This window comes from Patagioenas fasciata, chromosome 13, assembly GCF_037038585.1.
Source record: "Patagioenas fasciata isolate bPatFas1 chromosome 13, bPatFas1.hap1, whole genome shotgun sequence".
Taxonomy (NCBI): Eukaryota; Metazoa; Chordata; class Aves; order Columbiformes; family Columbidae; genus Patagioenas; species Patagioenas fasciata.
Genome location: NC_092532.1, coordinates 24,228,656 through 24,240,869, shown reverse-complemented (window position 1 = coordinate 24,240,869; position 12,214 = coordinate 24,228,656). Strand labels below are relative to the sequence as shown.

The 12,214-nt window shown below is 43.5% G+C and overlaps 1 protein-coding gene across 3 annotated transcripts in view; it reads left to right on the top strand.

Moving 5' to 3' along the window:
* Positions 1-12,214, top strand: part of NFATC3 (nuclear factor of activated T cells 3) — a 67,294-nt gene that overhangs the window by 41,060 nt on the left and 14,020 nt on the right. For all 3 annotated transcript variants that reach the window (XM_065848459.2, XM_065848460.2, XM_071814363.1), the window contains exons 5-9: positions 993-1,165; positions 1,907-2,047; positions 4,085-4,140; positions 4,839-4,965; positions 6,035-7,087. In XM_065848459.2, the coding sequence (XP_065704531.1) occupies positions 993-1,165; positions 1,907-2,047; positions 4,085-4,140; positions 4,839-4,965; positions 6,035-7,087 (1,550 nt within the window). The remainder of the gene's footprint in view (positions 1-992; positions 1,166-1,906; positions 2,048-4,084; positions 4,141-4,838; positions 4,966-6,034; positions 7,088-12,214) is intronic.

The window sequence follows — 12,214 nt, the reverse complement described above, 5'->3', positions numbered from 1 at the left end:
CGCTGGAACCGATGGTCCCTGTGGGTCCTTCCAGCTCAGGACATCCTATGATTCTGGGATTATACTTTCCCATGCAATCCATACATACATATAACTCCACATATGTAGAACTGCATGTGGGTTACTGGCTTGTAGAATTTTTGCTTGATTTTACAAAGACTTTTTTCCTACGAAAATACAGTTCTGCATTTTAGTAGTTTGTTTCTTGACTGAATGTGGTGGTTTGCCTTAAGCTATCGTGGAAGGTCTTTTCCTTCTTTTGATTATCTTTTATTTTTAGCAGTTGTGTGATCCTGACCTTTCAGGTCTCAGCAGATAGAATGTGCTAAGTAATAGTTTAACAGTTAGTTATAGCAACAATTAAACTGCTCTGTTGTAGCTGGAGGGTCAGTGCACATTTATTTCTTAAGCAGACTTCCGAAGTCAGCTTAAATGCCCCTGGTTGCAGACTCTGGAGGTCACTGACTGCTATGAACCCGCAGCGCGGGTCACCTCCACGTGCAAGATAACGCTCCTCGCAGTTTACGTGGACGTGTTGCTTAATTAAAGCATCTGTGTCTCATGGCAATAACGGGTGTCTGTGTGGAACGGTAGCTGGGATTTGATGGCTACACTGTTGTCATTCTCTAGTTCTTCCTAAGGCAGAATTAAATATAGGTCTCTTGTGCCTTGCAAATGATGTTTACTACGTTAAACAACTTGGAAGGTTAAGCGGTGTGCAATAGCACATAATCTTGTAAAGGTTTAGAAGAGCTGCAGCTACACATTACCAGACAAACCGTTTCAGCAGAGAACTTGCTGCTATTTTTGATGCCAACAGATCTTTTAATCTCAGGCATTGAAAATAACATTAAAATAGTGTAACATGGGGAAAAATTAGAACATGTTCTTCATGCTTAGACAAAGCAAGGCTTACAGGGTATACTTTGGCAACAGCTTGATTCATTTTCTTCCATTTCTTTCTTGGTCCATCCGTCCTCACCAATCTCCAGCATCGATTGCGCCGGTATTTTGAAACTCCGCAATTCAGATATAGAGCTCCGTAAAGGAGAGACAGACATTGGAAGAAAGAATACCAGAGTGCGACTCGTGTTCCGTGTTCACATCCCACAGCCCAGTGGAAAGGTCTTATCCCTGCAGACTGCTTCCATACCTGTTGAATGCTGTAAGATTGCTTTAACTATACATCATTTATACTTATGTTTTCTGTATGTGTCAGTAGCACTGTCGTTCTAACAATGTTTAGTGTCAGAATTATATATAACAAGTGTGTGTAAAAAGCATTGTGTGGAAAGAGCTAGATTGCCAAAAGTTAATGTATCTTTATTTAGATGTTACTTGCCAAGTGGCACGTGAAGGTCTGGAGGAAGAGCGCTGTGCAGGCGCTGCCGCGGACACTGCGGTCACAGCGAGCAGCCCCCGCCGCTCCTGGGCCGCTCCCTGAGGGAGCAGCCGTCCCACTGCACTCGGAGAGCCTGTGCCGTTACCCGGCTCTGAGCAGGGTCACCTGATGGACAGCCGAGCTTCCAGAGAGATCACCTGTTCAGTGCTGGCACTGAGGAATCAAAACATGACCTTCAACAACCTGAATTGCTCACAGAATTCATTTTGCCATAAAAATTAGTAAAGTCATTTTTAAAACACTATTCCTAAGCTAAAAATGTAATTTGCTGTAACAGTACAGATTGCTGGAATTCATGGCTTCTTGATGTTTCTTTTCTATAATTACATCATTTCAATATAATTTTATAAACAAAGGTAAATCATACACAAATATAATTTATCTGTGTGAACATATGGTCATTCTAGTTTCATCCCTGATTCTTCACGTTGGGATCATACAAGAAACGTCACTCACTCTGGTTAAAACTGCGAATGCTAACTTGTGCCTTTCTTTGTTTTGAAGCTCAGCGATCTGCTCAGGAGCTCCCTCAGATTGAGAAGTACAGCATCAACAGCTGCGCGGTGAGCGGCGGGCAGGAGATGGTGCTGACAGGATCCAACTTCCTTCCAGAATCCAAGATTATCTTTTTTGAAAAGGGACAAGGTAAGCACTACCCTACTTTTGTCCTTGAGAACAAAACCAAAACCACTCCACGAGCTTGATTTTAGGAAGGAAGGATGTCACAAGTGTAATCTGTAATTTTCGCTCGGGCACTCCTCATCTATGAGCACAAGAGCACTTCTGGTTCAGGTAGAGAATTCCAGGCTAACTCACTCTGAATTGCGTGGTTTTTGGAAGGTGCTGTTGACAGATCATACCATGGCTTTGCTCCTTATTATTAGAAAATAAAATAATAACTTAGAAGAAAAAAAGAAAATGGGAACTAACGGAAATTACGATTTCACACTGATGTCATGTTAGTATGATTTATCATTGCATAGGAACTGACTTATTCCTAAGCTAACGACATAAAGATTAGTTAGAAAACACTGCTGGTTCCTTTCCATACGTTTGCACAGGGTTTTCTAGAGAAGCTCCTCTTGAGGGCTGCATTTCCCCAGGTGTCCGGGTCTGGCTGGGGTCTGGCGCGTGCCGCAGGTCCGGCTGTGTCTCAGCGTGCTGTGAAACGCGGCCACCGCTGACCGTTGGACGCGGATTAAAGATCTGCGTGCTCGACAAGCCCGTCGAGGATTTCACTGCCAAGAGTTCAGAAACGTTATAGTCAGCTGTATTACATAATTCTCGTTCTCTAGAATCCACGTTCAGCCTTCTAAGCAGCACGTAGTCATGGGTGAGAGCTGCAGCGGGCATGCCCTTGTATCTTAGCATTGCAGGCATGCACCTCCATTAAGGTGTGCTAGAGACAGTGAGGGCACACTAGGGATACAGCATTTCCTTCATGCTATGGCATCTGTAGAAAAATTTTACTGCATTCTACTGATCTCATGACATTAAATAAATTATTCTTTGATAGGGTAGTAGACTAAATTTTTCAGTCTAATATGTAGGAAATAGAACCTCAAAGTAAGCAAGAAACTTGCAGATTTTGGATAAATATTTTTAAAACATCTGTCTTTGTGTAAGCACAGGTTTCAAAGCTTTTTTTTCTCTAAACTTATGTTCTTCCTCTCTTCTATCACTTTTGTAACAATGCAACTCGATAAACCAGAGAATCTAACACCAAAAGAACCCTGTCAAATACTTCCCATCTGTAGTTTACTACAACCGGATATAACTAATGTTCTGCAAGTTTGCTTTTTGTTTTGTATCACACACAGGTGTGCACGTACACACTCAGGTATATACTTGCATATTACTCAAAGATGTCCAGTTACTCAGCATTGCTTCCTGGTTCTGTCGTTCTTCTGCATGCACACCTTGACCTTAATATTTCTTTCTTAGACAAAAATGCATGGAAAACAGTGTATTTTGACACATAACCTGAGGGCCTTGTAAAGAAGTACTGCTGTTAGAGAATTGTCCAAAACCAATAGCAGAGAGCCGAGCGCCAGAGGAGGGCCGCTGGGTTAGGGGGGTCAGAGCAGAGCGAAGTGTGCCGAGGTGACCCCCTTCTTTTCCCTTCCCTTCCCTTCCCTTCCCTTCCCTTCCCTTCCCTTCCCTTCCCACACCAACAGCGGACCTGCTGCTGCACCGCAGGGTCTTTTGGTGCAGGGAGCTGTGTGTGTTTTAAATACAGAACCTGTGGGTATGTGTGTGAAGGTATGGCCTATGTTATCTCTCGCGTGGTGACTTACAGGTTCAGTCATCAGCATGTTTGTTTAAATAATCACAACTGTTGTTAGTAATTCACTCACCTTTCAAAAAAGCTTTTATAAAAGTGGGGGGAAAGCCCTCTGTACACTTAGGGCACACACTGCCTCCCTTGGAGCTGAAGCCAAGTGTACGGAATCAGCAGGGATCCTGCACAGCAGGGAGCTCACGGTCAGCGTCTGCAGTGGTAAACTCCTACAGCATCTCTGTTTACGCGTTGTTCACAACATGTCTCTGGCAGTTGGATGACCTCTTTATGACTGAAAAAATGCAGTTTTACATGAAGTATTGAAGTATTTTTAAGATCAAGTATTTAAGTGTTTTAGAACATGCTTTTTGCTTGAATTATTTGTAAATTTCTCTCAACAGATGGACGACCTCAGTGGGAGGTAGAAGGGAAAATAATTAGGGAAAAGTGTCAAGGGGTGAGAAACCATTTTTCTTACTTTAGAAAGCTTTCTGTCTTACAACAAGAAACTAGCATCTTCATTATTGTTCCTGCTCCGGCAGGGGGATTGGACTGGATGCTCTTTCGAGGTCCCTTCCAATCCCTAGCATTCTATGATTCTATGATTATTGCTGTGAAATTCAGACTTCATTTAGTAAAGCAGATCATTGGTGATTCAGACAGACAACTGGAGACTTCCAAATTGGCTTAATACTATAAAGCAGCCATTAAGACGATGCTTTGAAGGACCTGAAGCAGTGTGCTGCTTGTGAAAGCAATGACAAAAAGAAATAAAGAAAACCTGAAGATAATTTTGCTAAGAAGACAAACAGTTTCCAGAGCATTAAAATTTTTTTTAAAAGCTCAATGGTGCAAAACTCAGTGCTTTGCCTGCTCAAGGTTCTTTGTGCTCTGGCAGGTAAACAAAGCATCCTGAGAGAGCGTCTGTTTCATTAGCAGCGTTACCTTCGGGACGCTTGTGTCTACAGGAAGTCTCCAAATAAAAGTTTGCTTATCGTACTGTTTTACTGTGTAACATGCGTAAACCTGAAGTTTGCCAGTTTCACAATATCAGTTTGCTTAGTTTTTGCAATAAGTGTTTTAATTTTTGTGTAATTAAGAGCAGGTTCATTTGCATTTGATATGTCAAACGTTTTTGTTTCAACTTTCATATAGGCAAACATCGTACTTGAAGTTCCTCCATACCATAACAAAGCCATCACAGCTGCAGTCCAGGTGCAGTTTTATCTCTGCAATGGCAAGAGGAAGAAAAGCCAGTCCCAACGGTTTACTTATACACCAGGTATTCCATAAAAAAGCTGAATTGGATTTTGTTTTATAAAGTAGACATTTGAAAGTAATTCAGACGTTCTTCTACCTTGAACAGGTAGGCAAGACTAGCTTTGAATCGTTTGTAAAACAACTTATTTAAGCTCATCTAATCAAAAAGCTGCAATTTAGAGTAAGAAGCTCCTGTGCTGTGATCACAGCTAGGGATTTCATTACACTTTGTACAGAATAATTTGATAGTGAATCCCAGAAGCTGCACTTCTGACTAACCCCAGTGACGACATGGAGGGTAGCAGGAGCACAGAACAACAGGTTTTATGCATTTTCTCCCCTTCAAATGTCACACACCCCCCCAGGTTTTGATACAGGGAGGATCAAATATCTGTCCCTGCTCTGGACACACTGCAGCATGTTGAGAAGAAACAGTTTGTCACTGAGCCAGACACTGTACATGCTAATTGTACATGCAGCAAAACCTTCATGAGAAACTTCAGTGATGTTACCTCGGCATTTGGTACATTAAGTATACAAGCAAGTTTAGTTATAACTACAGTTGTTATTGCACAAACATTTATTAGTAAAATGGATTTTAAAACAAGTATAACAGTTTAAGAGTGTATTGTATAAAGTAGTAATCGAGCAGTTAAAAGTGTTAGCATCTTTCCACCAAGGAAAGTTTGAAGCCAGCTAAGTATTTCATTCGCCTTGTCCTGGCGTCCGGTGCTGAGCTCCTGTCCGCCTGGGTTCAGAGGGCCCGCAGCAGCCCCACGCGCCCCTGGAGCTCTGACCCCACGCGTACGGGGCTGCTCTGGCTGGCTTGCACGTGTAGATGTCTTTAAAAACATCCGTTGCGTAAGAGGGTACTTTAGAAGGGAAAAAATGTTAGGAGAGTCCTTCCTGCTTTCAGGGGTTAATATAGAAGGCATAAAGTTTTAAAGAAAAAAAAAAAGGTAGAGCAGAAGAAGTGAAATTAGAGCAAGGACATAAACAATACTGTTGTGGCTGTTAAACAGCAATTCCTGGGTGTTTATCACAGGAGACCAACGGGTTGGAATTGTAATACAGTGTTTTACTTTTTGTAGTTATTATGAAGCAAGAGCACAGAGATGAGATGGATTTGTCTGCTGTTCCGTCCTTGGCCCTGCCTCACACAAGCAATGTCCAGGGCCTGCATTCCATCCGAACTCAATTGCCTTCACCAGAGCAAGGGAATCCACATGACAATTTACTGTCCACATCACCCAGGAGCCTTGTGTGTCCCGTTCAACCACCGTACACGGCAATGGTGACCTCAGCAGTATCCCACCTGCCACATATGCAAGGTAGAAACCTTAGTCCAAGTGAAGAGTGTCATGTTTTGCCTCCTGCTGTGGTTCAGTCTTTCCAGGTAACATCAGCACCTCCTGTGAGGCCTTCTTACCAGCCTATGCAGTCCAACGATGTATACAATGGACAGTCTGGTCTTCCTATGAACTCTGCCTCCAGCCAAGGATTTGATGCTCTGGCATTTCAGCAGGACACGGCTGTACCTCATTTGATAAACCTTAGCTGCCAAGCTCTACCACCAATGCAGTTCCATTCTTCAAATCCAGGTTCTGTGTCAACATCAAGTACAGCAGGGCACGCGCTAGCACACCCAGCGCATTCAGGACAGTCGTCCTCTCACCTCCCGTCGATGGGATACCACTGCCCGAGCGCTGGGCAGGGCTCCATCCCTTCTGCAATGGGTCGGTCCCTTGGGCAGTCTTCTCCCCAGCTGCAGCAAGTCCCGTACCATTCTACAAATGCAGCGTCTGCTTCATCCCCCTCCCCAACAGCTTCCCACCCTTTGGTCCATTCACCGCTGTCTGGACCTTCTTCACCCCAGCTACAGCCTATGCCTTATCAGTCTCCCAGCTCAGGACCTGCCTCGTCTCCCCCACCGAGCACTGTAAGTCACTCGGGACAGCACTCCCCGCAAGCACACAGTCCAGCGCTGGGAGCTCTTAATGCAGCAGCGTCCCTAGTACACCATCCCGTATGCGATTCATCTCCATTTTCACCAGACGGGGCAGCTATTAACATTAAACCAGAACCTGAAGATCGAGAATTGAATTTTCAGACAATAGGGCTACAGGACATCACACTAGATGATGGTAAGTGCTTACAATATTTTAATATTGGGATATAATCTACATTAAGCTACAAAGTGGGTGTGGGAGGGTTGCTTTTTTGTTTAGAACACACTCCTCTTTGCAGAAGCAAATTTGTAGCATCAAAATGGAGTCATATTTTTGTGTCCAAAGCAATTACTTAAAACTAATGATACCAGCTGTAAATCTGTAGTTACACAGGTCATGTACTTTAGTCTAATTTGCACATGAACTTTGTCATAAAATGGAGCTTGAGGATTAACTCCTGCATATTGACACCTTAAATACAAGGTATTTGAAGCCTTTTCAAATTTCTTTTTGGTACATTTTCAGTATTAAGTCATAATAATGTAAGTATAAATGTAGTCTGGAGTCTTGTTTCTTGGAGCTGTCCCAGGTTTAACGGGCAAGGTAGTGTTTTCAAAATACACCTCATGCATTTGGGCACTCGCCGGCCGTTCTCTCAGTGCGCTGTCGTCATCCAGCACCGCTGCTCACAGTGCCTGTTCGGTTGCTTTCTCCCTACCGCTCTGGCCACCGTTTTCAGAAATCCACTTGTTTAACGTAGCCATGGACATTCTAATGCAAAAGGCCAGGCTCTGGAGTTCTGTATTCTGAATACCTGGACAGTGGTAATTACAAAAGTTGTCCAACCAAGTGAAAAGGGATGTCACATCCTAAACATCAGACTACCTGAGGCATAGATGCAGAGCAATTTAAAGAACATGTCATGTTAATAAAAGTGGAAGAACACAAATCCTGGCCTTAAAAGTTGTGTAAAAGGTGTTTGGTACTGATGAGGGGAGTCTTACTGGTATCTTTTCTCTACAGTAGCCTTAATTGTTAGGTTAGGTTTTTTTTAACTGTCCCTAGTAATGACTTAATTGCATCTGCAGTACCGTCAAGACTGAAGTGTAGGCCACCTGCCAAGTCTCGTCAGTCCCAGTTCCTTGCAGCTCTGCTGTCGGTACCTCCAGTCAGTACTGAGAAAATGTAGTAAGAAATGCCTGGAAAGACACAGCATACCAGGAAGAAAATGAGAGAAATTGATTATGCAGTTAGGTGCTTTTGGTTAAATAGCCACCTTATTTAAACAAAGCTCTCTTTTTAGAAACACTGTTTATCAATCTAATTTATTTAGAAAGGAAGGGAACTGATTCTGTCAAGGATGTGCTGAGGGGAACAGAGCAAGGCTTTGTGAACAGAACACAACCAGGAAATGAGCGTTTTCTACTTCTGTACTAGAGGAGTGAGAAAGAAACCTGATGTTTCAAGAAGTGTCATGATAGAACTTTCATCTTATCCTTCTTGCCTCCACACCCACCAAAAACGTAGACATAAATAAAATACCACTAAATACTGCAGTTAAACTTTTCACAATATAAGCAGAAGTGCTTAGCACTTACGAGCACCTTGCCGGTTTGTTTATACTGGTTCAGAAATTAAAATGAATGCACAGTAAAAAGAAAGCCATATTTTTTTTCCCCATATCACAAATATTAGTTGCTTTTAGAACCTATTTCTGTTGCTTAACACAGTGAAAGTGCATGGTTTAAATGCTCAACCAGCACTTGGCAGCAGCACCACGTTTGCAAGCACAGAGCTCCCGGTCGGTTCCATCTCCTGTTCCCCGGCCGTGGGTGCTGCCTGGGGCTCGGCCTGGGGCTCGGCCTGGGGCTCGGCCTGGGGCTCGGCCGGGCGTCTTTGGGGCTTTTTGTGTCCTCGTGTGGCCTGACCCTGCTGTTCCAAAAATCCTGACGAGCACAGCGACACAGCACTCACTGCTCTCAACACGGCCTCAACACGGCCTCTGTTTAATCAGCTTTAAATTAAAACAAAAGTTTACACAAGAACACTTTTTTAATATGTATCCGACTTATAACCGTGATTTAAAATATTCTTCCATTTTTTTTCTGTACAATTTAATTTTAGTTTCCATACAAATAGAGCTAACCACAAATAGCAAATTGGCTATTATACATTAATGTTATAACAATTAAGGAAAAAAAAAAATCCAAGCCTAAATAATGAATGTTGCTACTGTGTGATCTCCTAGCTAATACATCAAAGCTGAGAGCTGTATTTAGTGGGAAAATAGGTTTTTAAGGGTTACCAGTAAAGGCGAATAAACCACTCAAAATAAAACAGAGGGAAAGCCAACTAAAAGCGTTCTGAATGGTGCCTGATCACTGACCTCCAGTGTAAGACAGCAGCCTTCAGAGAAGAAAACCTCAGACACCCTGACTGCGTCCATGATCGTCAGGTAACATGCGGTGTTTTCAAAGCAGCACAGCAGAAAGTTTCTTTGCCAAGAATATAAAATATTTTAAGAAATCTTACAACAGCTTGACTGTAGTATGGAGGTGCTGCCTCGTGACCACATTAGCCCTGGAATTCCTAAACTGTTTATCGTGACAGAGTATGATTTAAGATTCTTAAAAAACAAACAAACAAAGCAAAAAACACAACAACGAAAAATAAAAACCACACACAAAAAACCCCAGCAAACCACCAAACCCTCCCTGGCCTACGGAAGTGGCAGTAGTTAGTTACACACGTTCTGAAGAGCCAGCCTTCCTGCCTCTTCAGCCAACATCCAGCTCTGTCTTCAAACCAGCACAGAAATCCCACATCCTCTGCACTGCAGGGACCCCCAGAGCTGCTCCAGCCACCAGCGCTCAGTCTCGGCCCAGCGCACCCGGGTTCACCATCCACAGCCCCTCGCGGTCAGATCCGTGTGCCAACCCCAGAACAGGGCAGCTCGCTGAATTCCGGTGCGTTCCCCCGCCCTTCCCAGGGACAGCAAACTGCACTCTGGTCAGACCGCGAATGGGAGGAGACATGGAAGGCAGATCCTCTGTGGGTGGCTGCATACAGTACACTTCTTTTCCCCCTACTGAAGTTCTCTGTGGCTCTTACTTTCTTGTTTTTCAGTAGGATCTGATTTAAGTCTTTACGTCTTTCTAATCTCCACTTTGAATGTGCTCTTTTGTTTGGCTTCCCCTCTTCCCATCCTTGCTTCCTACAGGAAACACTTTCTTTTCTAATTCACTTGAAGAAACAAGAGATCAGAATGCATGAGTACACCTAGATATGAAATTAAAATGCTATTACAGAAAATACTTGAAACGTTTCACAATTTCAAAGTACTTGGTAGTGTATGCTACTACTGAAAAGGTGTTGTGAAGAACAGCACTTTTTCCTGCTTATGTCTCTGCACTAGTCCATCTGCAAAAGCTGGTAAACTTTTGGACTGGAAGTGTGTAAAAGCAGCTTCTTGTTCTCCACATGCCCCTCTGCTTTTCCTCCTCTCCACCCCAGCCCTGTATGTTGGGCCTTCTTTTTCTCTTAGCGTGTTTCAGCAAGCCTGCCAGCTCCCCAGGGTTAACGCTTCCCTGTATAGACAGCAGAGCATTCAGAGGTGCAGACAGGTGAAAACGGGGCAGCTGAACGGACAGAAGCAGGCAGCTGGTGCGTTCTGTCCTGTTGCACACCCCTCATCCCTACCGCGCTCCATTGTACGCTCACCTAATAAAGGCCCCATGGCTTTCCCACTGGAAAAAAGCTACTCAAAGGCAGACTCAGCCTAGTTTTAATGAGGCCTCATTAATTTTTTCCCCACTCTTAGTGTTCCTAGTGTGGTGGTTTACCTTTCCTCCTGTTGAGTTTCAGATTTAAATCTATTCTAATACTCTTGATCTAAAATTTTGTGGTTTGCAGTTTAGGAACAAGTTTACTTTCTACAGTGATGAGATTTCTAACGTACAATTGTATTTCATCATTTTTAAGGTAATATGATGGGCTGTATTCAGCAAATCAAGATGACCTTCCACTAATCCTCTTACATTTTGTTACTCATTGCATCTCCATTACATAAAGCTGGAGATTAGAAAAGCCAGTATGTGGATTTACTATAAATCACAACTAGAAATCCTCTGCTTTGTGTACATAAAGCAATAAGTTTGCTTTGACAGACACATTCCATGTAGAATTCTAAGCCATTTACATTCATTCATTTTAATAGTTCTGTGATAACGCCCTAGTTGATAAATTCTCTTGCTGGAAAGCTCAGAGATCATTCTGCTCCTTGCTGGAAAATCCGTACATCTCTACAGGTCGCTCTTTACTGTGGCTTCGGCTTCTCTTGTGGAGAATCACAGAAGTGACTCATAAGAACGTGTTCATACAATCCGTGCCAGCAGGGCATCCGCTGGGAAGACCAGTGCCAGAGCGCTGATGTGTAAAGAGACCCCAGATGCATCTTCAGGTGTCTATAACCAGCTAATGTATGGAACTTCCTAATTGCCTCTGAGAGCCACAGAACACCTTGTAACTAATTCAAAGTAAGCTCAACTACTTGAACCACCAAAAAATATTCCCATTTAAGAATTAGAAGAGGTTAGGAAGACAAGCGACAGGTCTGTGTCATGGTGCAGGTGCTGGCAGCAGTAGAACGGGAAGGAGTTGGGCACGCCCTTGTGACCCCACAAAATACGCTGAGACACTTGCACACGGCTTTCACTGGGCAGCATGTGTCCTCTGGCGCTGAGGTTCACGCTCGCTTACTGCGTTAGACTCGTCCACCTTGCCCGAGAGAAGGGGGTAAACCTCTGGTTTAAATGAGTTGGTTTCACTGTGATACCTACGTGCAGAGTGTGACATCGTAACCATGACATGAACGGGGTATTTGTTAGTGTACCAAGTAACTGCAGAGCACGTTCACTCTATCTACATAGCTATGCATGTAACGTGCACAGGAAAACTATACGAGTCCTAGCATTTCATACAGCCTCATTTTACCAGTCAATTAAAAAAAAAAAGTACTTCTTAGTAAAGTTGGCATTAAACCTGAAAGTACTAAAAGTAAGCCTGTCTTATTGCTTGAAATGGTAACTTGCAAGGCAACCCCCATGTCCTCGATAGTTTGCCGCTGCGAACACGGCTGCATGGCTGGACTTGACCACAAACCAGCAGCACCAGCTGGCCGCCCCACAGCCGAGGAGACTGCGGTTAATTATAGCCCAGCAGGTTGGGGCGTTTGCTTTTTCTTAGGGAAAGCTGACACTGTGCTACTTGCTGGTCACATGGAGTCCAACCCAGGCTAAATATACTGCATACGCAGCGTGACGT